General features: G+C 37.8%; 3 protein-coding genes across 5 annotated transcripts in view; 2 read left to right on the top strand and 1 right to left on the bottom strand.

The window, feature by feature from the left end:
• The first annotated feature begins 2,935 nt into the window (after positions 1-2,935).
• Positions 2,936-10,536, top strand: tmem184c (transmembrane protein 184C). The gene is made up of 10 exons (XM_043231862.1): positions 2,936-3,469; positions 4,386-4,516; positions 4,602-4,638; positions 4,949-5,154; positions 5,702-5,776; positions 6,642-6,735; positions 7,060-7,172; positions 8,344-8,443; positions 8,624-8,795; positions 9,012-10,536. Exons 1-10 carry the CDS (start codon positions 3,353-3,355, stop codon positions 9,308-9,310), a joined length of 1,344 nt encoding a protein of 447 aa, XP_043087797.1. The 5' UTR covers positions 2,936-3,352; the 3' UTR covers positions 9,311-10,536.
• Positions 10,225-17,636, bottom strand: prmt9 (protein arginine methyltransferase 9). Of its 2 annotated transcripts, XM_043231479.1 has the most exons (14): positions 17,533-17,636; positions 17,189-17,270; positions 16,566-16,769; positions 16,297-16,445; positions 15,612-15,848; positions 15,327-15,494; positions 14,934-15,036; positions 14,311-14,420; positions 13,979-14,171; positions 13,357-13,540; positions 11,952-12,633; positions 11,718-11,871; positions 11,466-11,588; positions 10,225-11,192 (listed from the first exon to the last, which is right to left on the bottom strand). In XM_043231479.1, exons 3-14 carry the CDS (start codon positions 16,761-16,763, stop codon positions 10,917-10,919), a joined length of 2,577 nt encoding a protein of 858 aa, XP_043087414.1. In that variant the 5' UTR covers positions 16,764-16,769; positions 17,189-17,270; positions 17,533-17,636; the 3' UTR covers positions 10,225-10,916. The 2 variants fall into 2 exon arrangements, with proteins under 2 accessions (XP_043087414.1, XP_043087329.1); XM_043231394.1 differs by lacking the exon at positions 17,533-17,636 and having other exon boundaries at positions 17,189-17,521.
• Positions 17,637-18,020: 384 nt separating this feature from the next.
• The window catches only part of arhgap10 (Rho GTPase activating protein 10), a 45,544-nt gene continuing 38,001 nt past the window's right edge, over positions 18,021-25,563 (top strand). Inside the window, exon 1 of one of the 2 annotated variants that reach the window (XM_043231600.1) lies at positions 18,021-18,174. In XM_043231600.1, coding sequence (XP_043087535.1) covers positions 18,021-18,174 — 154 coding nt within the window. The remainder of the gene's footprint in view (positions 18,175-25,563) is intronic. The other variant, XM_043231680.1, reaches the window with a different exon arrangement.

A 25,563-nucleotide genomic window follows, 5' to 3' on the forward strand; every position in this document is an offset into this window, starting at 1 on the left:
TTTGCAGCGCTATCCCTCCAAGTCATCCAACAAGACGCTCACACGAGTGTGGCAAGAACGATTTCTAATTTATAAAAGCCAAAAGGATCGATTCAATATTCATGAACAATCTGTCCCATCACAATGAGCCATTTCTGTAACTGGGGGGCAGTATGATGACAGTGCAGCGACATAAAGGAAAAGTTCTTACTTTATAGCCTACATTTCCTTCATTCCGCAAACAATGCATTCACTTTTTTTCGGATGTACCTTATTTTGGTGACGGGCAGGTGATGTGTTATTGCAGTTTCTTCCTTCTTAGACCTAAAAGAGAGAGAGAGAGAGGTTTACAGGTCAAGCTCCTGCCACTGCTTTCATCATGGAAAGTTCAGCTGTAGCTGATTTTCCACGTAAAAAAAAAAAAAAAAAAAAAAAAACCATCACACTCGTCTTCCACATTTGGTGTGTAATTGAAACAGGCTAGTGGAGCTGCACTCTGAATCTGACAAGTCAAGACTGCATGAGCTAAAATCAGGCCGACCTGATAATAATAAGATCTCTAAATTTCAGATATTGCACACTCAAGGTTATTTACAATTTTGACTTTAACTCAATTAAGATTTATAGCGCATAAACTAAGCAGATAAAGCCTTCTTCAGGACAAAAGGGCTGTGTTTATTATCTCCTGTTTTATATGCTTGCACAAGCAATGAAGTAAGTTAGTTGTTTAGCACAAAACGAAAAAGACATCGTCTAGGGTTCTGTGCGGTGTTATTCTTCATTACTGGATGCACACACAATGTAATTTCGTGCTGATATGGCATTTGTCGTAATTAGTTTAGTACGGTGGAAAAAAAACAACTTTTTCCTCACACCCCAGGAATCTTAATTAGAAACAGTAATTTGACGACTGTTCTGTTGTTCAGGAAAACAAACAAAAAACATAAGGGCGCATTCTTTCTGTTAAAAAGAGAACAGACTTAAAGACTTCACTGGTTTTTGTTCAGGAGCACTTTTATGGAATAAAGCGAATGGATTATGGGGATAACCCCGCATGAAAACTGTTGCCACACACTGCCATCTAGTGAAGGCCTTTTGCTTCACACAGTACTTCCACTTGTTCTTAAGGCAGTCCTAGAGTAAGGTTAAATATGTGACCCTGGACCAGTCATAAGTAGCAGCAATAGCCAAAAATTACGTTAAAAAATCATTAGGATATTAAGTAAAGATATTTTGTACATTTCCTATAATAAATGTATTAAACGTTATTTTTTTATTAGTCACATGCATTGCTAAGAACTTCATTTGGACATCTTTAAAGGTGATTTTCTCAATATTTTGTATCAAATTTTGTCCTAACAATCCATACATCGATGGAAAGCTTATTTATCTTTCAGATGACTTATAAATCTCATAAAAGAAGACACTCCGGTTCTGTGCTGCAGAGTCACATATTATTTTTTACAGTTTATATATCTATTAATCTTAATATATTATATACTTCTTTTAATTAATCTTTGTTTATTTCACACCGAAGTACAATTTTAAGTATTTTTACTTTCTATCATGAGATTCACCAAAACATCATGTAAAAATCAACAAAAGTAAAAAGTTCAATTCATGCAACATAAAAACTGTCATAAATTCCTCTCCCTCCTGTTGGTCCAATATTGTTTTCCTTCTTCCATGTAACACCAGAAGAGATACTGTATTGGCAGGATGTTGAAAATACTGTGAATTTCAGACAGCATAAAATAAAGGACAAAAAACATCACAAAAATATTCCATAGAGACCAGGCAAATGAAGGGTAACATAAGGTGCACAGGTGCTAAGTGATGACATATATAAAATTAAAAAATTAAAAAATGTGCAAAAATATAAAGGTCTTACAGGAAAATAAAATAAAAAAAAATTAAAAGTAGCCTAATTATTATGTTTGGTTAATAAATGTGTTGACAATCACGTTGAATGACAAAAACAGTATCATTAAATCAACAGCTTCTTTAGTTTAATTTTATGCATGACATCACAAGCTTTTTACCTTATTATTTAATAAAATACGCATTAATAAAATACTAGAAACATTATGGTTGATTAAGCTTCGGAGGACTGATCTCCCACAAAACGGGTCATATCTGTCCATACGCATTATATTGGGGAAAAAACTGAACCGCAAACGAAAATACCCTATGTTCGTTTTAAATTTTTGTCATTTTAAAGTAATGTTCCGTAGCATTTTGAATTACAATTAAGAAAATGAATGAGAGTATGGGTTGCTAATAAGAGGTGTCATAAGAACTAATTAGAAATTGTAATAATCTCAGTAGATTTTTAAAAGCGAGTACAACCTACCAGTTCAAACACGAGTCGTCACATATTGTCGCAGGACCCTTTTAGCATTTTTTTTTTCTCACAGATCAATCCCTTTGCCTCGGAACACTTGGAATATTAATCCTTTTTAATATAAATAATGGTAGTTGTATCTAGCTGTTATATCTTGTGTTTTATTGACAAATGTTAAGTAGGGGCAGGGTTGGGTTACGCGCTCATAAGTGTGCAAATAATGTCATATAAAACTGTTGTGACTATATTGAAAAATCACAAACCGTCATATATTCAATAATGGCAATATAATAACACAATATATATTTTAATCATGACGATAAAATCCCCAGACCAAGCGACGAGTAGGGAGTGTGTGTGGCGCCAGTTAATGAAGTAGGTTGTAACAACACTGTTTTTGCTTGATTTACTTTATGGATAAGTACAATATAGATGACAGACAAGGGGATAACGTTACAAGTACGAGCCACTTATTGTAAGAAACACTCGCCATTTCCTCCTATATAAATCTGGCTAATTGTTTGCGACTGCTAGTACTGTTTCTGCACTTGGTACTCCGTTCCGAGCGGTGGCGCTAAACGTTAAAAATGCGTTACAAAAACAGGCGAAGGACCCCCAGTGACGACAAGATCAACAGGAAGTTATGACCAGCTTTGTTTATTAACTTATTGCTCGCTCTCGCTTTTTATTTCAGAAGTCAATAAAGTTTCACGTGCGTTTTTTAACAAGACCTCGGCTAAAAAGATAATAAAACGCGACCGCGCGCTGACTTTATAACGGACGCGGTCGCGAGCCGCTCTCGAACGCAGAGATGTTGTTTGTGGGACTGGGAGGAATCAGCTGATTGTTTGACGCGCTGACAACACTCATGATTCATCAAGATCTCAGTCGGGTTTCTACGAATCATATGCATCTAAACCAAGCCGCAAGAGGAGAAACCGCCAAGAACTTAGTTCGGCTTCTTCCCGCAGCCGCCTCCGTGTCAAACTCAGCTGGACTGTAATGTAAAGCTCCGCGGCAGCGGGGAAGATGCCGTGCACATGCGGGAACTGGAGGAGGTGGATCCGGCCTCTGGTGGTGCTGCTGTACATTCTGCTGCTCCTGGTTGTTCTTCCACTCTGTGTATGGGAACTTCAGAAATCAGGGGTCAGAGGTCTTTTTTAAATTACGTACATTGAACATTAACTGTCGAATGTGTTCATAAATGTTGTTAACCCTCTTGCTTTCCTAAGAAACTTCACCTGTAGCCTTTCAGTCTAATTTTGATTATAGTGCAAGAAGTACCATTTCTAAACGTAACATTTTTTATATGCTCTCAAAATGTATTATGAAATTTTTTTTTTTTTAAATTGATATATTGATAAGAAATGAAATTTTCTGGCACAGCGTCCTAGTTTATTTCAGTTACGTTTGGGATTTCATTATCTATTCAACACAATGCGATTTTGTTTAATAACATCTGTATTGTTCTGCTATCAATGAACCAGTCTTTTATTGTTTTAACCATTCCAGTGAGATGCTTAATATACTTAAAGGTCAAATCAGTGTTGTTGTTGTTAACTAAAACTAGAACTACTACAGTAGATAAACATTTAAGCTAAATCTGAATGATAGAATATAAATGATAAATGGAAAACTTGACAACTAACTTTTTATCTTTAAACAAATGCAACTAATTTACTAAATCAAACTAAAAATGAACACTGGAAAGAAAAGCTTATTCAAAATATGAATTCATATTATAAGACCTAGCTGCAAAGTTATCTGAAAAATTATGCAAGTGCATCTAAAGGGCAAAGGGATGCTCACACCAAAGTTAATTGATAAAAAAAATCTATTTATAAAAAATTAAAATATTTTTGACGGCATCTTCATTTTACAGCATTTTTACACAAGTGTCTAAAACCTTTAACAGTGCTGTAGCTTTGCAGGTGGGTTTCTTGAAGTGTCTTGTAGACGTTCCTACAGTTTAAAAAGTAAAAATATACCTATATGTATATGTGTATTGCTGTTAGTTTAGATAAACTATATTTATGTGTGTTTCCTCCTTGTAATCTCATAGGTTAGTACTCCTAATAAGGCATGGTTCATCGCTGGGATATTTGTGTTCATGACTATACCCATCTCACTGTGGGGGATTCTGCAGCATCTAGTACACTACACTCAACCTGAGCTACAAAAACCTATTATCAGGTATTTTTGTATGTTATAGGTGTTTTTAATGCAATAATAATTGTCATCATCTTCAGTTGTTTACTCAGTTTTTTTTCATCCTCAGAATATTATGGATGGTTCCCATATACAGCCTGGATAGCGTGAGTATCGTGTGTTCCCAGTGACAGCTGAAATGTTGCTACTTGAATCGCAAATGCCTTCTTTGATGTTTAGTCTCCAATTAAGATGGCCCTGACTTGAACACTGGCCTTTACTGTTTGACAATCAGTTAATGCGAGGCCTGACGTTGCAGACGCTCGTGACTTGCTTTACTTTGAGAATTGAACTTTTAAGAATCGGGGCAGAAAAGTGACCTGACCAAACTCATGTGCATCCAATCTCTCTCTTTTTGGTGTAATTTGACGTTTCTGTGTTCTGTGTACAAGTTCTCTCATTCTTCTGTTTTCACAGTGGATTGCATTGAAGTATCCCAACATCGCCATCTACGTAGACACATGCAGAGAGTGCTACGAGGCCTATGTCATCTACAACTTCATGATCTTCCTTCTCAACTTCTTGGGAAACCAGTATCCCAGTCTGGTGCTGATGCTGGAGGTGCAGGAGCAACAAAAGCATCTCCCCCCTCTTTGCTGCTGCCCTCCGTGGCCCATGGGAGAGTGAGTGTTTCCACGGACGTGGATAGAATACGAACGTGGCAGAACTCAAGGCAGGATGTGGTATTTAATGCGCGTCTGTTAGTATTGCTGAAGGAGAATTCAAGACCTCCATTACCTGTTTGCCATCTTCTCCTCTGGAGCCCTCTTTATAGTCTTGTTTAGATACGGGAGGAAGAGATTTCTGCTAAATTGCTTGCAGAGTGAAGACTCTCTTGAGGTCGTTGGCTGCTTTTAGCTTCTGCTGCTGATGGCAGCGACTTTTTAAATTCTCTTCAGGCAGTGGTGGTAATGTGCGAAAAGTCTGTTGATTTAAACCAGCGCCGTTTTAACTGGAAAAAAATATGTTTCTGGTTAAGAAAAACAGCTTTAGAGAACAGTCGAGCTCTATGTTATCCGCCTGTCAAGTGAACTTTAATTGATTTTATACGGTGCCAGGTAAACATTTATTCATACTGCAACATTATTTTCTCATGGCCTCATTTTCTCTGTTTTCATATTGAGAACAGCGCGTTTACTGAAATATTTTTTTCGTTCTGCTTCTTAATAGAGTGCTTTTGCTGAGATGTAAGCTGGGGGTTCTGCAGTACACGGTTGTGAGACCGGTCACTACAGTCATAGCTTTGTAAGTGGCTTTCATTTTGTGTGTGTGTGTGTGTGTGTGTGTGTGTGTGTGTGTAGGCTAATCGTGCATTTTCAGTTTTGCCTTATTTTGTGTTTTTATAAAGATACATAAGGAAGCTAAATACACAGAACACTGTTGGTCAAATGTTGAGGGTTAGTAAGATTTTTTTTGTGTTTTTGAAAGTCTCACCAAGCCTGCTTTCATTTTTACAATAAAAATAGTGACATTTCATTTATTACAATTCAAAGCAATAAATGTACAATATTATATTAGGATTTTAAATGTTTTTTTTCTTTTAATATATTTAAAAGTGCAACTTATTCATTTGATGGTAAAGCTGATTTTTTTAGCAGCCGTCATGTGAGTCTTTGTCACATGATCAATCAGAAATCATACTAATATGCTGGCTTGGAGCTCAAGAAACATTTCTTCTTCTTATCCGTATTAAATAATTGTGCTGCTTAACATTTTAGTGGAAACTGATTCTTTTTTTAAGGATTTTTAGATGAACAAATGAACGAATTAACAAATCAAACTTGCCTAATAATAAATATTAAATGTGGTGACTGTCCCTTTTGATTATTGCATTATTTGATTATTGCATTATTTGATTATTTACTTTTTTTTTATTTTTTTTTTTATTCTGTTTGTGAGAATGCATCAACAAAGGCCCTATTTTTTCCATGTGTTTCTGTGCTTTGATGCTTTTAAACGCAATACTAAATTTAGTTTCCTGGTGCTAAAATTGCACCCTCTATTGCAAACTCTCCTTTTATTCGCCAAGTCCAAAATAAGCATGTCAGTTCAGAATAAAGCTTCGTCTGACGGTCGGTGATTTTCATCGTTTTCTGTCCTGCCAAATTAGGATTTGTCAGCTTTGTGGGGTCTATGATGAAGGCAACTTCAGTTCAAAAAATGCCTGGACGTACCTGGTTATCGTCAACAATCTCTCTCAGCTTGTAAGTACCCGTTTTGTCCGTATAATTATGCGAGGCTGTCACATGATCTTGATGTCGTGAGAACAGAGTGAGTTTACAGTTCTGTTCAGGAACCAGACGGCGGTAAAAGGAAGATAAAATCTAACCAAAGCCCTCAGAGCCATCTTTATGGGGTTTTAACAGTTTATATGCTGTGAAGTTAAACCAGACTTTACAGCCCCTCGCTTGTGTTTATGCTGCTGACGAACCGTGAGCAGCTTAGTGAGCGATCAATCATTTTTCACTGCTTTTGTAAACGGTAACTTGATAATCTAATGATAATGTGCTAACGTTTTCTCTCTTCAGTTTGCCATGTACTGTCTTGTGCTGTTCTACAAGGCTCTGAGAGAAGAGCTGGGTCCCATCAAACCTGTGGGCAAATTCCTCTGTGTCAAGCTGGTGGTTTTTGTGTCATTCTGGTAAACCGTTCTCTGCACCTTTAACACCGTACACATTCAGATCTGTTTGTTATCGAGTTTAGCTCACATGAGGCAGGGCAATTTTTTTTATACGTTATATGATTACTTGTTACCCAGTCGTAAGTGTCATTTCTTTGGAAATTGAGATTTATACATGCTCTGAAAGCTGAATAAATAAGATTTACATTGACGGACAATGTTTGGCTGATGTACAACTATTTGAAAATCTGAAATTTGAAAATGTAAATATTGAAAAATATTGCCTTTAAAGTTGTCCAAATGAAGTCCTTAGCCATGCATATTATGCTCCCGCTTTATAATATCTCAAATGGCAGTATGTAACCACAGTGTAAGTACACATCGGTGCATAGTACAGCTCTAATGATTAACAACACATGTGTGAGTATGTGTGAGTACAAACACTTTTTGGTAATGAAAGTGCAGGACTAACAGCGCTTTTTGGTAAAGATGGCATGAAAGACAAATTGATAACCCATACATATTTTTGGCTATTGCTGCAAATATAGCCGTGCAACTTAAAGGTGCACCGTGTAAGTTTTAGCAGCATCTAGCGGCGGGATTGTGAATTGCACCCAACGGCTGGTTCCCTCACTCGCCCCTCCCCTTAGGAAAGCTACGGTGGCCGATATATTCTGAGACAGCAGATAGACAGCAATGCCTTTTTTTCCCCAAAGTAAATTAAATAATTATATTTACTTAACAATTTAATAAATGAATATGTTATTGAAAATATTACTGTTACTTCATCACTGTGTCAGTGTTGTATTTTAACTATTTCAAAATTATTATTATATTAATATATAAATCAAATGGCTATTTTGAAATAGTTAAAATAAAATAAAAAATCTAATATTTTAAAACGCATTGCATTAATATTATATATATATATATATATATATATATATATATATATATATATATAAAAACTATTGTAATCTGAATAATTAAAAAATTCAAATAATTATAAAATGGACACTATATCTTAATAGTACTATGAAATTATTTAATTATTAAGATTTTATATTTAAATAAATAGAAAAAAAAATTAAAGTAAATAATTATTATAATTATTCTCTAAACCCATTTTAACTAAGCCATTTTTAACGGCAATTTTGCCACCCTTTAATGTTTTAATTTCTTTCTGTCTTAGGCAAGCTGTGGTCATTGCTCTTTTAGTGAAGGTTGGTGTGATCTCAGACTCACACACCTGGGACTGGGACAGCGTGGAGGCTGTAGCCACTGGACTACAGGTACACACACACACACACTCACTCTCACACTCACACTCACACACACACACACACACACACACACACACACACACACACACACACACACACACACACACACACACACACACACACTCACTCTTCTGGTAAGATTAAATTAAGACCTTAAGATTAAAGGTCTGTTTTTCTGTGTTCTCGCAGGACTTCATTATCTGTGTGGAGATGTTTTTGGCAGCCATTGCCCATCACTTCAGTTTCACTTACAAGCCCTACATACAGGAAGCAGAGGAAGGTTCTTGCTTTGATTCCTTCCTGGCCATGTGGGATGTCTCCGATATACGGGCTGACATCTCGGAACAAGTGCGCAATGTCGGTGAGTCACTTATTTGCAGTGAATTGTTCGAGGGTATAAGATCTTTTTTGGCTCCTTACAAAATACTTCATCTACATCAAGCTAGTAATACTTTTTTGCACCTTATATTCATAAACTGGACAGGAATCAGGTTGTGAAATCTGTCGATATCCAGCCCCGTTTCAAACACTTGCTCATCATATCCACGTGCTTGCTTTGTGTTTTTTTGTCATTCAGGGAGAACAGTCATGGGTCGGCCAAGGAAAACATATTTCGGTGAAGAGGTTTCCCAGGACGAGAACACAGGACTGCTGTCAGCTGGTTCTCAGGATCCAGGCGTTGAATCGTCCTCCACCCCTCCGTCCCCTAAGGGCCGTTACCAGGGCATGGGCCACACCGTAACCCCTCACTCCATCTCTGCTCCTGCCAATCTTGGCAGCATACCGTGGGAAGGAGATGTGGATGATATCACGCCCGCTGTGATATCTGGCGATCACACAGATCAACAAGGCTCAGACTATGCAGAAATCACTTAACATCACTGAGCTTCGGCTACCAAATAGTAAACGCACATTAGATTGATGTGCGTCAACTACCGTTTCTAAAATATGCAGCCACCGTTAACTATGGTAACTATTCACACTCGTGTTCGGAGAGGCTCGGTGAAGCTTTGGTAGCAAGAACACGTATGAAGGACTTGAGTGGTGTTGGTCCTCCGTTTTTATCTTTGTTCGGCATCGTTTTGCTGGAAACATGACCAAATTATAAACTGACCTTCTAGCCAAGCACAGTAATTCGCAATACCTGTTTAGAGTTTTTCACATTATCAGATAATGGTTGATTTAAGACAGCTTTATGAATGTTTTTATTCTAAGAAACTCTATGTATCGACAATGCTACTTCAAAACGTCATTGACGTCATCCTGAATTTTATCATCAAGTCATTTTATGTCATTATCTGGGATACTTTCACATTTTTATCTGTGAATGCAAATATTTTTTAAGTAATATGGTGTTTTAATTATTTTTTTTTTCTTCCATGAAGCAGCACCTCGATCATGGACGGTGATAACAAATTGCCAGGATGCCATCAGTTCCTCTCAGCAGAATATATGCATGTGGTAAAGCAACTACAGTTTGAACAATGGCCCTAAAGCACAAAATACCGAAGTACTCCTATTTCTGCTTCGTTTGCTTCAGAGCTTTGCAATTTTCCCTGGACTGCTTGCCTTCAGCCATGTAATTGTGTCAACACGTAAAAAAACAGATAGTGGTCTTTCTTTTGTCTAACTCTAAAAGCATTCGTTAATCCTTATTTTTTTTTATTATTTTAATGATTAGACATAGAAAATTAGACTAAAAACAATTACTGGCTAATTATTGAAAATCTAGAAGACTTTAAGTTCACCTCTGGAAATGATGCAATGTCTAAATATCAGCCAAAGTTGTCTTATTGTACTTTTTTTTTTTTTTTTTTTTTTGGTTTTGTTTTGTTAATGGTTTTAACGATCTGTCAGTTTTTAACATCAGCTGCACATGAGATATAAATGTCAGATATAGTATAACATTAAGGGCATATTGTTTTATCCTTACCGATGTGGACCTGTGGGAAATGTTCTCATTTATTTCTTTTTATGGACTGTCCTGTGTCTCTCTGATCCATTCAGAGAGATGCACCTTCTGCAATGGTTTGTGCAGCTGTTGCGTTGCCTTATCTAACAGTGGTTGTCACGAATCATTAAACGTCACATGGAAATGCGTATTGAGTGCCTCTGCTCGATTGCCTTCCACACAAAAGTTCAAAGGCATAGTTTACCCAGAAATCACCATTTACTAATACTCATGGCATCTCAAATATGCATGACGTTACCAGTGCCAATGCTGAGGATCTGTTCCTATTAAGAAACAAGCTCGTCTGTATCTAGTATGCCCTGAGGGACAGTTCATTTTCAGGACATATCCATTTTTGTGTGAACTGTTCCTTTAAGTATACCTATAAAAAAAAAACCCATCATGGCACACACAGTCATGGTGAAATTTTAATGTAAAATGTGTGCTTGTTTTAAAAAATAATAACATTAGCAGCAATTCACTGATCCTGGTGCATGTGATATCGGTACAGGTGCGCCCCCCCCTCCCCAGTTATGAGTCACTGTTCACAGGCTCCGCCTCCCTGATAACATCCTGAGCCTCCAGCCCTTCTTCTTTAACGGCTTTAATGGAGATGCTGCTCTTGTGGAGCTGGATGCTGAGCTTGACCCATTCTCCTCTGCTGACCATCAGGGGCTGCTGGAGGACCACCGCCGCCTGCTTCCAGTGAGAGTCCTCGCTGAAGGTGCTGACGCTCTGCTCACAGTCCAAATGGATCTGGTACCAGAAGGGAATGGCAGTCACCTTTCCTGAGGTGTTGACCCGCACCTGACAAGTGCACAAAATAAAAGGCAATCAACAGAACGTAATGGGGCTGCTAGAAGTTTTCAAATTAAACAAAACTATTTTTCGTTTTTCATTTTAAGTGGGTAAATATTACATGGCTTGATTTATTTATAATTTAACCTTTAGCAAGGCAATATTTCTATTTTTTTTTTCTTTTTTTTTTAATATAAATATTCATATATTAATTAATACACTGTAAAGCCAGAGCTGGGTAGTAACTGGTTACATGTAATCTGGAAAGAAGCCAGAACTCACTTTGACTTCTTTGTCTGTGTAATTGGCCGTGCTGTTCATGAGGTCCAGTGCGAAGAGCTCTACTGCTTCACTAAGATATGTACATTCAAGTGTGGATAGGTCCAAAAACACATGAACCGGTACCTAAGAAAAAAAAAAAGGAACATTACATTTTGTTCTTTAAACACAGTCATTCTGTAATTTACAGAAACTATAGAATCTATATATTAAGGAGTACTTTTCTCTAAGATGAACTGACAAAACCAAACATACTGTGAACTGATTGATGAATGGAGCAATGTTGAACCCGAGAGTCGGCTCTGTTCCCTGAACCGCGCTTTCCTGAAGCAGTGTGTCAGACTCAACAAGCATCCCGTGGATCACAATGCGCTCTGGAAAAATCTGCCCGCCGTCCTCCAACAAACATCTGAAACGTTCACAACAAAAACTACTGTTAACGCGCACGAAAAAAACCTAACCATACTATGATTCATTTTAAACTCTTACCTAGCTAAGGTTGCTTTCTCCAACAGTTTCTGTCTAATAAGGCCACAGGTCTCTATGCAGTCGAGTATGATGGCGCTCCAGAGCTTCTCGGTGGCTGGCCGTTGAAGAACCGCAGAATCATCCTCCACGTGACTTAACCAGAACTCCAGCGAGCTTTCGAGCACACCGTTGCCCTTGGCCAGCAGTCTCAGCATAGACTGGTGATGCTCTTTCTCCACTGAGCTGTAGGCTTGAACCAATCCAGGGCTGATCTGCTCGTCTTCATTTGAATCGAAGCCTAACTGTGCTGCCATCAAGGAGAGCACAGAAAAGCCCTCAGAGACATCGAGCACGTAGATCGGATCGAGTTCTGCGTCTGACTGTTGGGACCTCTTAGTTGACTTAAGAGAAGCCAAAAGTTTGCTCATGGCCCTCTGGAAGCTCTTATGATACGCTGTGTTATTGAGGAGAGCGATCTCTGCCGACTCCAGCATGAAAGTGCAAGGTGTTTTCTCCTGATTGGTTTGAAGCCCGGCCAGAGCGCTGCACAGCTCAGCCTCAGGGCTTGCAGTGAGGGTCTTGGGAGGTACACCGTCCATACGGAACGTGTGTCCATTTCTTATGATAGCAGTGCAGCAAAGCCTGAGGTACGAGTCCTTACAGGAAACTTCCACCACTATTTCATCACCACACTTCACAGTGTCTGAGGGACGACATGAATCAAGGTCAATTATGTCAAACCAGCTCATTTAACACAAACAGCAAAACCCCATGTAAAATGCACATTTTTAAAATTTATATAAAAAAAAAATTATCCTAAAAAAATTAATAAAATAAGTAGTTCCAGAGGAGTAGTTCCCATTAGTCCCCCCATTGTCCAAAAAAGCCCCATATACAATATAAAATGTTATTAAAATTTAAATAATAAAATATATTAATAAAATGTATTAAAATTTTAATAATAAATGTTCTGTATTCCAGATGTTTTAAGAACTAAATGTTCAATGTTCCTTAGAGTTCAAGGTCTATCTAATTAATACTTAACACTTTTCAGTTGATACTTGATATGATTTATAAATATTACATCATTCGGTGCACACATTGTTTCTTTAATTGTATTTTTTTTGTTCATGTGCCCTCACAATCTCTGATAATCAAAAACATTAACCTCCCCCACCTTCCAACAGAAATCACTATAATGTTTGTGCTATAAATGGACAAAATTATGTCCCACCCTACTTTTTTTTTTTTTTTTTTTTTTTAAAGTCGTTTAACTCAGTTATACGTCACAATAACGAAGAAAAGATTTCATGCCTGCTTCAAGAGATCTTGGAAATTCGCCGAGGCCCCCATTTGAGAACCACTGTTCTAGAGTCGTACGCTTTTTATTCTCTATATTTTTGCAATAATATACAGTTGCTCTTACTGAATGGACTCTGCACTGGATAGATGGCCTGCTCCCAGCATGTGTCTTCCTGTGGGCCAGTGGACAGGTGGTTGTCCTGGTCGAGGTGTAGCTGAAACCATACTGCCAGAGCATCAAGAACACCCTCCTGAATCACACACAGGTGCAGCTGCATCACTTCTCTGGAGCAAAGACCCTCCAGCTCCTGCAACACAGAGACTGCTTAATACCACACGCTGTAACCATGCCACTTTAGGTATTTTACTTATGCTGTTTCTCTCCCATCTGCCCCATGTTTACGGTATGTCTCTATTACACTATATGCACAATCCAACTTTTGGGGTCAGATTTTTATGTTTTTGTCTCCTATGCTTACCCAGTAAGCATATATAAGCATGTATATTATTGTTTTAATATACATTAAAATGTGAGTTACTCCAGTGATGACAAAACTGAATTTTCACTGAATGTTTTAGAAAGCATGATTTGGTGCTCAAAACCCGGTCCTAAATGTTGATGAGACAACATTTTTGCTCCAGCAGGAGTTAAAAGTTCAAAATGACAGCATTTATAGCATTATTCACTTGTCGAATTATCAAAGACTCTTTTATGTGGACACTCTGCGTTATGCGGAGTTCTGTACCTGCACATTATTGAAGTCTATGTCCAGAGCCGTGAAAGGCTGTGTGAGCTGAACGTATCCTCCACGCAGACGGCTCAGTCTTTCAGTGGTGTAGGGCTCAGTGCTGTCCTCGATATCGGCCAGACAGCTAACAGGACTATAGATCTGTCCTACTGCAGACAGATCCAAACATCCAACCGAAGACGCACACAGCCTGCAGAAGGTGGATTAGTCATTTTTAAGAGCACACTCCAGAGACTGTTCTTTGGTACTGCGTTAGGTTTGTTGAAAGAGAAGTGTAATATAAACTTCATCATCGTGTCACTCACGCATAAGCAGCTTCGGTCTCTTACCTATGATGTCTACGGATCTCACGGCACTGAACAGCGACTCCAAACACAGTTGCACCAGCAGGTATTACCCGGCCTGTTTGTGAGGGACTGGAGAAGGGTCGCTGAGTGGTCTGTTAAAATGATTAGATAATCAATTATTGTGATTTGGATTTGGAAGCATTAGTTAGAATGGACAGAAATATATCTCAATTTATAGCAACTTTATACAACCGTATACTTTCTAGACATCTACGGCTGCTAACGTTGTTTCTAAAAGAACTCATTTACCAACATTTATATGTATATCAGCCACTAGGCGTCCCTGTTGTCCAAAAATGTACATAAATTGAGGCCGATGTGGGGAAAAAGCTTAGAAGAAATTATCTGGTTGTAGCATGGCAAAGTATGTAATCTTCTGCCAAGCATGCTATTAATGTTGGTGCAAGACAACTTGACATTTTAAGAGACAAAAATCTCTTAGTCACTGTCCACGGCCGGATAAACATCGGATCAGACAGGATAAAACCATTTGTATAAAAGGATTACACTATAATCAGAGTTGAATTTGTGGCATCACGTGACCTCACTGCAGGTTTGCTGATCAGAACAGTCGATGCTGCACTCACAGACTGAAAGTGACTTACAGGAGGAGGTAAAAGTAGATGCTTCCATGCATGGATCAGAGTCTCAATGATGCCCTCGCCAAACAGCCCTGCATCTACAGTCTCCGTTACAACCAGTGACACTCTGAAGATAGAGACAGAAGACATTTTTGAAACCAATATATTTGATCAAATCATATGATATTTTAAGGTTTTGGTCAGTGTAGTTGCAAAAAAATCTACACAATTTTAAGAAAGAAAGAATCTCCAAAAAACTAGAGCGCAGTTACTCCTAATAGTCTTTTTATTTGTCTCATATATATATATATATATATATATATATATATATATATATATATATATATATATATATTCATACACGTGTGTGTGCATTAACCGTCAATATGACTATAGTTACTATATTAAAAAAATGACCTGTTTGGAATGTCTTTTGGAATTTTCATGTCTAGAGACTTCAGGTGAACAATCTTGATGCTGTCTGCCATCCCATTGGCTGAAAGCACCTCGCACGCCAGCTCATACATGGTCTTTGACAGCTCACAGGCGTAGACCTCAGCGGCGCCCGCCATCTTTGCACACATACTAACACGCCAGACAAAAAGCATTAAAACAAACTCAACCGTATATATCAGTTGAAACACACATTTGTTAAATAAATGTTATGTCATGTAACAAGTTTCTGTTTCTGAAAAATCTCACCCGAGGATGCCTGTGCCAGTTCCAATATCCAGAACAGAGCTGCATCCTCCTTCAACGGCTTTCTTAATAGCGAGCTGGTACTTGTGGTTTCGCCCATGGTCGTTGAGCATAAAGAAGTGCCAGCGTTCCACCAACCAGTTGGCAACACGGTAAAAGTTCTCCTTTGCCTCTGGGAAGTCTGGTCGGAGTTTGAGGGCTTTGTAAAAATGGCCAGCAGCTTCATCCCGAAACCCCATTCTAGAACGAAAACCAAAAAAACCCTAAGAAATTGACTCGGGATTATTTTTGTAAATGAGTTAACATGGTTTGAACAAAATGTAGGGTCAGTATGTGTTTTTTTTTTTTTCCATTAAAGACATTATATATTGTTTTCTATTCAATAAAGGGAAAGAAAAATATAGCACACTTTTTTTCTTCTTTTTTTATTGTTTTGATAATATACACAAATGTTTCTTGAGACGAAAAAAATTATATCTGAATTTCTGTGGCAATAAAGACTGGCGTAATTTCTGTTGTAAATTCAGCATTGAAAACACAGGAAATCACACATTTTAAACTGTAATAATTTGAAATGTATAATAGTATATGTATAATATTACTGTATAAATGTGTTCTTGGCGAGCAGACTTTAAAAAAAAATGTATGCATGATATCTATCTATCTGTAATAATCAGAAAATAAAAACCTGAAGAGATGCTCTCCCATGCTGTTCACTATAACCTCATCCACTGGAAACAACTCCATAGCCTGTTCATAGCAATTAAAGAGGTCCTGGATACGACCAAGAGAGTCCAGCTCTTCTGCCCATTTAAACAGAGTAAATCTAAAGGATTCCTGCAAAAACAAAAACACACTGGCTTTGTATAAATGTATTATGGAGCTTTTTCAACCTCTGATACATCATTTCACCACCACACACTGTTATGTTGATGGACAAAAAAAAAAAACGCTTACATTTGCAAAGTCTTTTAGAGCTGGGGCAAGGTTTAGAGCCAACAGATAGTGAACAAAAGCAGTGCCGTAGTCCTGACTGAAGAGACACTGCTGAGCGTTTTCCAGGGATCTTGACACCAGCTCATTTCTCACAGCATCTTCTCTCTGAGCCCGTCTATGACGCCTCGTCCTCTTTGGTCTTGTAGTGGCATTAGGCATGTTTTTCTGTGAATGACAAAGCTGATCATGTACTGCATCGCTGGTTAAAACTGACAGGCAATGGATGCTTCTGGGGAAAAAATACCAGTATAAAATATTTCCACCAGATTATATATAAAGGTGAAATATAAACACGTTGGAGCAAGTATCTAAATTTACTCATGTAATGGTAATCAAGTATAAAATGACTAATACGTAATATTTTATCACCCAAAGCTGTTAGTTAAATGTACGCAGTACATATAGCAAACGTGATATGGCAATAAAAAAAACTAACGTTTTCATAAATTGCAATATATCATAATACCATATCTGAACATCACATAGTTTTCTTCCACAGAAATGCTGATATGAAATATGCATAATTTATTAATTCATTTAAAGCATTTCAGCATCATTTGGTTTTTGGATGTATGGTTCTTTACCTGTTTCAGGTTTGCTAGTTGAGATCGCTGGGCTGTATCGTATCAGTTTCCCCGACGACTCCAGCCTGTCGCTGTTATTGAACTAAAACATGCGATTTAAAAAATTTTAATACATAGTTTTATCTCTATATTTATGAGCTACCACAGGACAGCTCTGCTACTGTACTGCAGGTCCGCTCTGCTCAACCAGGCGGACGGAAACAACATCCGCCCTTTAGAGTTCCACGTAAGATTTAAACACACTACCGATAAACCATCACTAATGTCGCATTTACGGAGCTTTCGAGAAACAAAAACAAAAAGATACTTATGCCGAATGATTTATTCAGACGGAAAAAACGTACATTTGCATAACGACACTCATTCCCTCAAATGCCCCGGTTTTCCAGAGAGCCTGGCGTGATGACGTGAAAGAGCTAAAAAAGCGGAGTCCTGCACGCGGGAGGAGACTCGCGCGAGACGACTGTCATTCGCGGACCAAAACCCTGACTGGACGTTATTGCCTTTATTTCAACAGATACCCGTGTAGCGTAGAGCTGTTTTATTACACCTTGCGAGAGTTTAAACCTGGAATATACTTAATTTAACGTTATCCGGGGCCACAGTTACTTGTGCGACTTGGAAAAGAGTTTATTCCCAAGAGAACTCCAGACGCCTTTGGTCTTCCTAAAATATACGAGGACGCGTTAGCGAAGGATTTTTAGCCCAGCTTTCCGTTCGCTTTTTATTATTATCTCGTTATTCGACCGGTTTTTATTCATTCGCTAGTCGCTTTCCAACTGGATTTAAACGCTAGCTAGTTTGTAAACTAGCTGAGTCCAGTAAAAAAAAAATGGGCTTACACCCGTTGGAGTTCAGTGAGTCTTACCTGGACAGTCCTGCTTTCAGGGACAAAATCAAAGCTCACGAAGCAGAGCTGGACAAAACCGGCAGGTTTATCAAAGAGCTGTATAAAGATGGAAAGAATCTCATCAACGCTACAAAACGTAAGTGCCGTGCCATTTTTTCTCTGCTTTTAAAATGAGACGTGTAAATAAATGTTCTTCAAATGGCCATAAAGCTTGTCATTCGGTCAACACGTGATCCAAACCGTGCAAATGTCAGCTAGTATCAGCAGCTCAATTCAGTCAAACAGGTCTTGTAATTCTGTCAAGGTCATTCCTATTTACGTTTTACCCGAGACCTTGCAGGAGTAGTTCTGCTGGTCTCGAGAGCAACACGCTTCATTCAGCGGAGCGCGCAGAAAACGAGCTTGCGTGGCATAACATTTGCTGACCTCATGCAGTTTATGGGTTATGATTTAATGTACACGCACTGTGCGCAAATCATCAGGTGCCTTACAGGTCTGCTTTGCGGTGCGTTTGCGTGAAGGAGATTTGCAGCGCTTTTGTACGTTATTTTGAAAGGCCACAATTTTGGCAACGCGCTTGAAGTTATCCATCTTTATTTGTGGCTTATCACCTCTGTCATGTGACCCACCCCTTCACCTCCACGTGTGAGGTTTTATTGTAAACATTTCACGTCCCTTGTCCATTATGCATTTATTACGTTCTGCATTTGGGACAGGTCAGAACAAATTGGCTAAAAATAAAGCTTGCGTATTACTCCTTGGATGTTCATGCCTTTTTTGGATATGTTTGAATTAATGGGACCTGCTGTGAGTTATCTTTAATATGAGTGTTTGTTCTGATAGGAGGACATTTTTGTGCAAGGAAAAATGGAGGACCAAAAGTTTAGTTGTTTTATACTAAAGACATTTTGGTTAAATGTGTTTTTTTTTTTGTTTGTTTTTTTTTTTTTTTTTTTTTTTTTTTAGATTTTGTGGTTGGTTCCTCTTTCTTTTTTCAGTCTTGTGAGTGATGCAGTGATAGTGTGCTGGCTTTTAGATAATGCTAAATATGGCTAAATTTAGACTCCTGGTACAGCATACACAACTGCTGCCCACGTAATAATTATTCATTGGTTAGCTTGGTTCACTTGGCTTAAAACATAGGGAACCTAAAGCAATAGCCAATAATAACATACTCGGTCAACTGACCATTGGTCTAGTTTAACTAATGGGATTCCTGCAGGAATAAGAAAAACAAGGATAAAACAAGGAAAAACAACAATCTCGTCAGTACAGTCGGTTCTTTGATTCGCCGTAGATCGCTGACATTTCACACAATATCACGAGCGATTCATTTACGATACTATTGCGTAGCTTGTCAGTGATCTACGGCTCTGTGTATTAACTGACGCTTCATTTCAAAACAGCCGATGGAGATTTACTGCTAATCAAACAACCAGCTTTACTGACGAGATTCACATGAATCCATCGAGCGATATATATATCGGCCAGCCCTAGTTTTTATATACAGTGCTTAAAGTATTGGTAATTGTGTACCTAGTTTTGAATTCAGTCTCTATTCAATCAGTTTGGAAGAAACACTTTATACTACCAACCAATAAATCACTTTATTTGCCATTCATTTATAAATAAATGTATTCTCTTTAGTGTATATATGCACCTGGAAATGAAAAGGCAAAAAGCATGGAGTTTTTGTTTAACAAAAAATAAACGCTTTTCTTCCCCCTGACTTGTCAAAGCAGCCACCTTTTGAAAATAACAGCTAAAAGTACCTGTTGAATCCGTTATACAACGGAATATTTGGAGTACAATCAAACATTTGGAGTTTATAAATATTTGGTGTTTATGCCTGATCCGTGTATATCAGTACAATAGCAGCCAGTAATCTGTAATCTGCATAGAAGCCAGTTTCACCAAAATCTCTGTTCACTTTTGTGCGTGCGTGCGCGTGTGTGTGTGTGTGTGTTGTTGATAGAGGTTTATTATTTAGGGTGGCATATAGATCACCCTGGCTTCCCTTAGACACGCTTCCAGTCAGATGATCTAAATGATCTCAACACCACTGTGTTATTAGCAGTGTAGCGTGCCTCTTTCAAAGAGACAACTGCTAGAGCTATTATTCAGAATTACTACATAGTATGGCATGAAGCATTTCAGTGTTAGTGCTATAGTCACCTTATCTGCCTTAGTAACTACTTGCATTTGATTGTTTTCTTATGTTTGTTGGCAATACAAAAATATGACAAGAATTTTGGCAAAACCGAATACAACAGTGGTGTTTAGTGGAGTTTTGCTTGGCATGCTTACATGCTTCAGTTGACTTTTCACTGACATTTGCCTTTCTGAAGCTTTGCCCCAGTCATTACTACTCACTTGACCTAGGAACAGTTGCCATCAAAATTTGGGACACTGATGGGCATTAAAACATTAAACTTAAAAGAAGCTAATGCCCTACATGCCTTTTCATAAAGAGTTTCACAACAGGCAGGAGCCTATCATTCTTTCAAGTGACTTCTTTCAAGTGTCATCTTGAGCAGAATTGGCTGTGTCCCTGCGGCAAATAACCACGAAAGAGCCCAGTTCTTCTGGTTTTGAAATCAACCAAATCATTTGTTGTCTTTTGTCTGCTGAAATTCATACTTGTTTGACAAATGGCATTGATAATGACGACTTGCAGAGCTTGTTTGCAAAGGAATAGTTTTAAAAAATAAATAAATAAATCCCTTATCTTACCCTTATCTTTAAAAATGCAATGCTTAAAATAACTAATACAATTGTAAAAGTACTACTCGAAGTATGATTTAAACAGTTTAATCCAAGGCGTCTAAAGAGAAACAGTCACTTTATATAATGAACAGATTTTTTATTTATTAATTTTAATGAAAAAAACCCATTCAAACCATACTTGCTTGATGCACAAGAACACTCACAGGTTCTTGCAGTAACTCATTGCTTGACATGGGAAAACAATCCAATCATATGCTCTATCTATGTGTTGATCAATGTTTATGCCTATATGTAATTAAATCTGTTCATTTTGTCTCTATAAGACTTTCAAACTTTTGTTCAAAAGATTTTTGTTATGTAACTAGAATCAGAAGATTAATCTAAAGTAGTCTGCAGTTGAGTGTAATGCCTAATTTTTCCACCTTTTGGAAGTCTGTGAGGATGTATTTGGCCGTGGAATCCTTGATTCAGAGGGACGTGTGACAACCAGGCTGTCAGCTGCTGTGGAACAGGAATCCCTCAGTGGAAGACAAGGACTCAGAGGATGCGCTCCTGTTTTTGTCCGTTTCCTCTTCAGAGCAGCCAGTCTTTGTCACACAACCTTTTGACTTGTCCTCGTATCCTCCCCTCTCCCCAGAGGAGATGTGATCCTTGTTCATCTATGTCCATAGGAAACAAATAGAGGGTTTTGTATTCCACAGCCAATGGACGTCTTCACAATAGCGGGGATGCACACATCAGTTTCTGCAGGATTTGTTTTTGCAAAATGTGTTGAAATTAAAAAAAATTATTTCCACATATCAGGACACTGTAGGCAAAAAACTGTACGTTGAAAAGCCAATCAAATATACTGTTTAGTCTTCGTTCTCTGCATGTCACGTTTTACGTTTTATAAATGTGTGCGAGATGTTCTCAACTCTTGCCAAGGATGGAGTTTGGCAACAGTCTCCCAGTAATCGCAATGCATTGTCTGCCAAACATCGTCATAATATTTCATTAAAACGGAATTAAAGTGGATATGAGATCATGGAAAAGGAAGGTTTACTTTTTCAGGAGAAGAAATGAAAATCAGAAATGAGCTTCATGTGTTGAGCAGATGATACTTTGCCTAGAGAACACTGAGTTTTATTGTTTGTGTTTATGCAACATCATCACAGGCCATAGTCAGGAAGTCATTGTGTTTAATTTTATGCTATTAAAAAAACACTGTGTCATTCAGTTTACCGTTCATTTTCTTTTAAATTTATTTCTTTTTTTTAGTCATCACTTAAGCTAAATGTTTTGTTGAATGACTTATGGTTATATGCACAGACTTTGGAAAATTCATAATACTTTCCTTCATCTTCAAAACACAAATGAAGATATTTTTAATGAAACTTGCGATTTCCGTGAATAAAAACCGAAATTAAATGAGTTCATCATAAAAAGTGGTCCTGTCTCGGGTTTCACTGAGTAATTTCATTTGTGTTTGAGTGTCATGTAACATTTTAAAATTGGTGGTTGGTTTGCGAAGCCAAGAAAAGTTTATTTTGAGGTATGCACGTAGACATGTTTCTGCCCTGGAACGGCTGCAGTGGTATTCCACAGGAATGATCGTATCTTTAATGCATTCGGTGCTAAGACTGAGCCCAGAGGGTTGAGGATGATGTCATGTTCTGACAAAAAATATTGTGCTTAATAAACTTGGAGAAGTTTAAGCCAAAAGGGGCCTTAGGAGAGGAAAAGAAAGAAGGCATGAGCAAGGGAGAGAGGGAAAGAAGAGAGGTCTGGAAAAGATCAGTGAGAGGAACAGGAAAGATTGGACAAAGAGATGGCCGTGTAAACACAGTCCTGCTCGTAATTTAGTTTGATGGTTAACTGTGCCCTCAGTGTCACGGCTGTAATATGAAGAAGACATACATTTTAAATGCAGGACATTTTGTTGTGTGTTGTAAATAATAAAAAAAAAAAACTTCAACAAATTGGACTGTTTTGAACTTATAGTGGGTTGCTTGACCTCAGAATAAATTTGAAAATGAAATATGTCTGCCATATGTCATTTTTTTTCATTTTCTGAGGTATCAGTGATGCATAAATTGCTGCTATAAAATGATTTAAATTGGGAATTTTGGGGACCTTTTAAAACAGCCTTGAATATCTGGCTTAAAATTCTGCAGTGTGAACATAGACTTCAGATTGAGTAAAAGCTACCCAACTCCGTCCTATTATTTAGTTATGCATAATAAGAGTTAATATAATTGCTCTTTAACTTGTGCCTCAAGTATTAGGCATTTCATGTATTTAAAGAGTGGTTGTTATCAGCCTGAGCATGTTTCCTAATTCTCTCTTGTTATAAAATATATATATAAATAAATATATATGCAGAATTAATTCTACTTTGTTAATTCTTAATGATTGGGGATTAGCTACTTAGTGTATATACTGTCTACACAAACCCATATTGTTTGAATATCATTTAGAACCATTGTCCAGAAACCGTGAATTGTTTTAAAAGAAAGAACACTATTTGAGTGACATTTTGTGACTGTGTGAACCTGAAGAACAAGTCATGTGCCTTGCCTTTATTAGTTCAGAATGGACTTGACCTGAACCTTCCCATAAACCCATCACTATTACCACAAAGCCATCTCCATCTGTTCTTTTTTACCATCATACCCCACATCCCATTGCATATTTTGGTTACATAAGGCCTTCCCCTTTTAAGACTTTGCCGTTCTTTTAACTTGTACTCACAATTTAGTCTTTTAAAGGTCTGAGTTGCTTTGTGTCCTTTTTTGTCGAAAGAGAGAGAAAAACGAAACTCAATTATTATAGTAATAAATGACTCTGTCTGTAAAAACTGCAGAGATGGGCCTCTTGACCATTTCCAGGATTTCTTTCGGCATGCCTTAAAAGGACTTGGTTGAGAGCACTGGGGAATGTCTGTGTGGAACACTGAGATTGCACTGGTATTTATTCAGTCACATTATGAATATTAATATATTATCTTATTGGAGTTTCATTCTCACGGCCAACTGGCCACTCTTATCTGTTTTTTCAGGTGTTAATGATGTACATCTGATTTACTTTAAAAAGCCAAAGCAAGACTACTGTGACATATTCATTAATTTATTTATTAAGACATTCAATAACCGTGCGTTTGCTATTCATTTGCTAAATTCACAGATTTTGTACCATTATGTAGTTTTTGATGTTCACATCACCGGGGCGGATTGGAACAAAATTTCAGGCCTGGAAATCTCACACTCATCCAGGCCATCCCATACACCCACTACACTTTTTGAAACCACGGACAACAATTTTTTTTTGTGTTTGACCATCAACATCATTATATACAAGTTTAAATCCCTAAGCAGGGGCCAAGCAAAATAATTAAAGGTTAAAATTGTCATTCTCCTTGACATCTCAAGGAAAAGAAAAGGCTTTATTGAAAAATCTTAACATCGGACATGTTTTTGCATTATCATGGGTCATGTTTTGTCCTCCAGGAAAATTAATCATGGCGTTATTAGGCCTATGGTAAAAGTATATTAACCAAGCTTTTTTGTTGAACTGATTACCGTTTGCATAACCAGAGTTTTACTACAAGTACCAACTGTAACTTAGGTTATATAGAGTTAATTTGTGGCTATGATAGGCTATAGTAACCATGTTTTTTTTTGTCTGCCTTGTCTGGCTCCCTCTAAACCTGTAAATGTATGTGAGCATTTGTCTGCTAAATTCCTACTATTTACAATAGGAATTATGTCTTTTTGGTAATTTTTAAGTGATTGATGTAAATTGAGTGCTACTGCTAATATTTGCTAGAAGTTTGATGCTATATATATATTTATATTTGAATACAGTCTAGTATTCTAAAAACACTCTTCTAAAAAACACAGTCTACCTCTTCTTTAGAACCAGAACAGCCAGGCTGCATAGTGACCTAATCTCCATAAATACAGTACTGATTACTAATTATATGAACATGCTGAGGGCTAGCTGGTTTATAGGTACCCTGAGCCTTGATTCTCTGTGACCCCCCGAGCTAAAGCACACGTGTGTCTAATCAGGACGTCATTGTGAGTGACATCACTTTCCCAAATGAAGTTTCTGTTTTATATTCAGTATGTGAGTCAGTGGGGAATTTCTGAGTAAATTCAAACCATACTGCTCAGAAAATCTTAATCCAAAAAAGGAAACCTTCTAGATTGTGTTGAAATGTGAAATGGTGTGATTTCAGCCTGAAAATAAATTGGTTAGTTATTCGTTTCCCAGCGTCTTCACTAGGTCCGTTCCCATGTAAGGGGCTCTGTGTTAATTGAAATGACTGAATTACTAAAATTCTTTTTCCCAGGCACTAAAGGCCAGTGTTTCCCCTAGCATTATCTTAGGGGGGCCTGCGCCCTCTGAAAGTTACCTTTCCTATAGAATAGGCCTATAGCTTGTTCTTTTATTAAACAAACTAAATAGCCTTATCTTATTTACTCAACGGCATGGAATTTCTCTGTCTCTGAGTTATATGGTCGTGCTCCCCGTCATGGTGCACGGCGGAGTATCGCCCCGATGTGCACGCAAACACACATGTGCACACAAGTGAGCACTTGCCTGCTCCTATATGTAAACACTAAGCTGCACGACTATTCAGTGGGAATTCGGTGCGTCTGTGACTCTGTGTTAATGAATAGTGCAGACACATGGTTTTGTTTAGTACTAGTACTGAAGCACGCCTGACTCTTGTGGTGATATTAACATCTGTCCTCTCACTAAATGAGGACAAAAGGGCTCTTCTGAGAGTCACTTCACAAGCATTTGACCG

The sequence above is a fragment of the Puntigrus tetrazona genome, chromosome 1, assembly GCF_018831695.1.
Source record: "Puntigrus tetrazona isolate hp1 chromosome 1, ASM1883169v1, whole genome shotgun sequence".
NCBI lineage: Eukaryota > Metazoa > Chordata > Actinopteri > Cypriniformes > Cyprinidae > Puntigrus > Puntigrus tetrazona.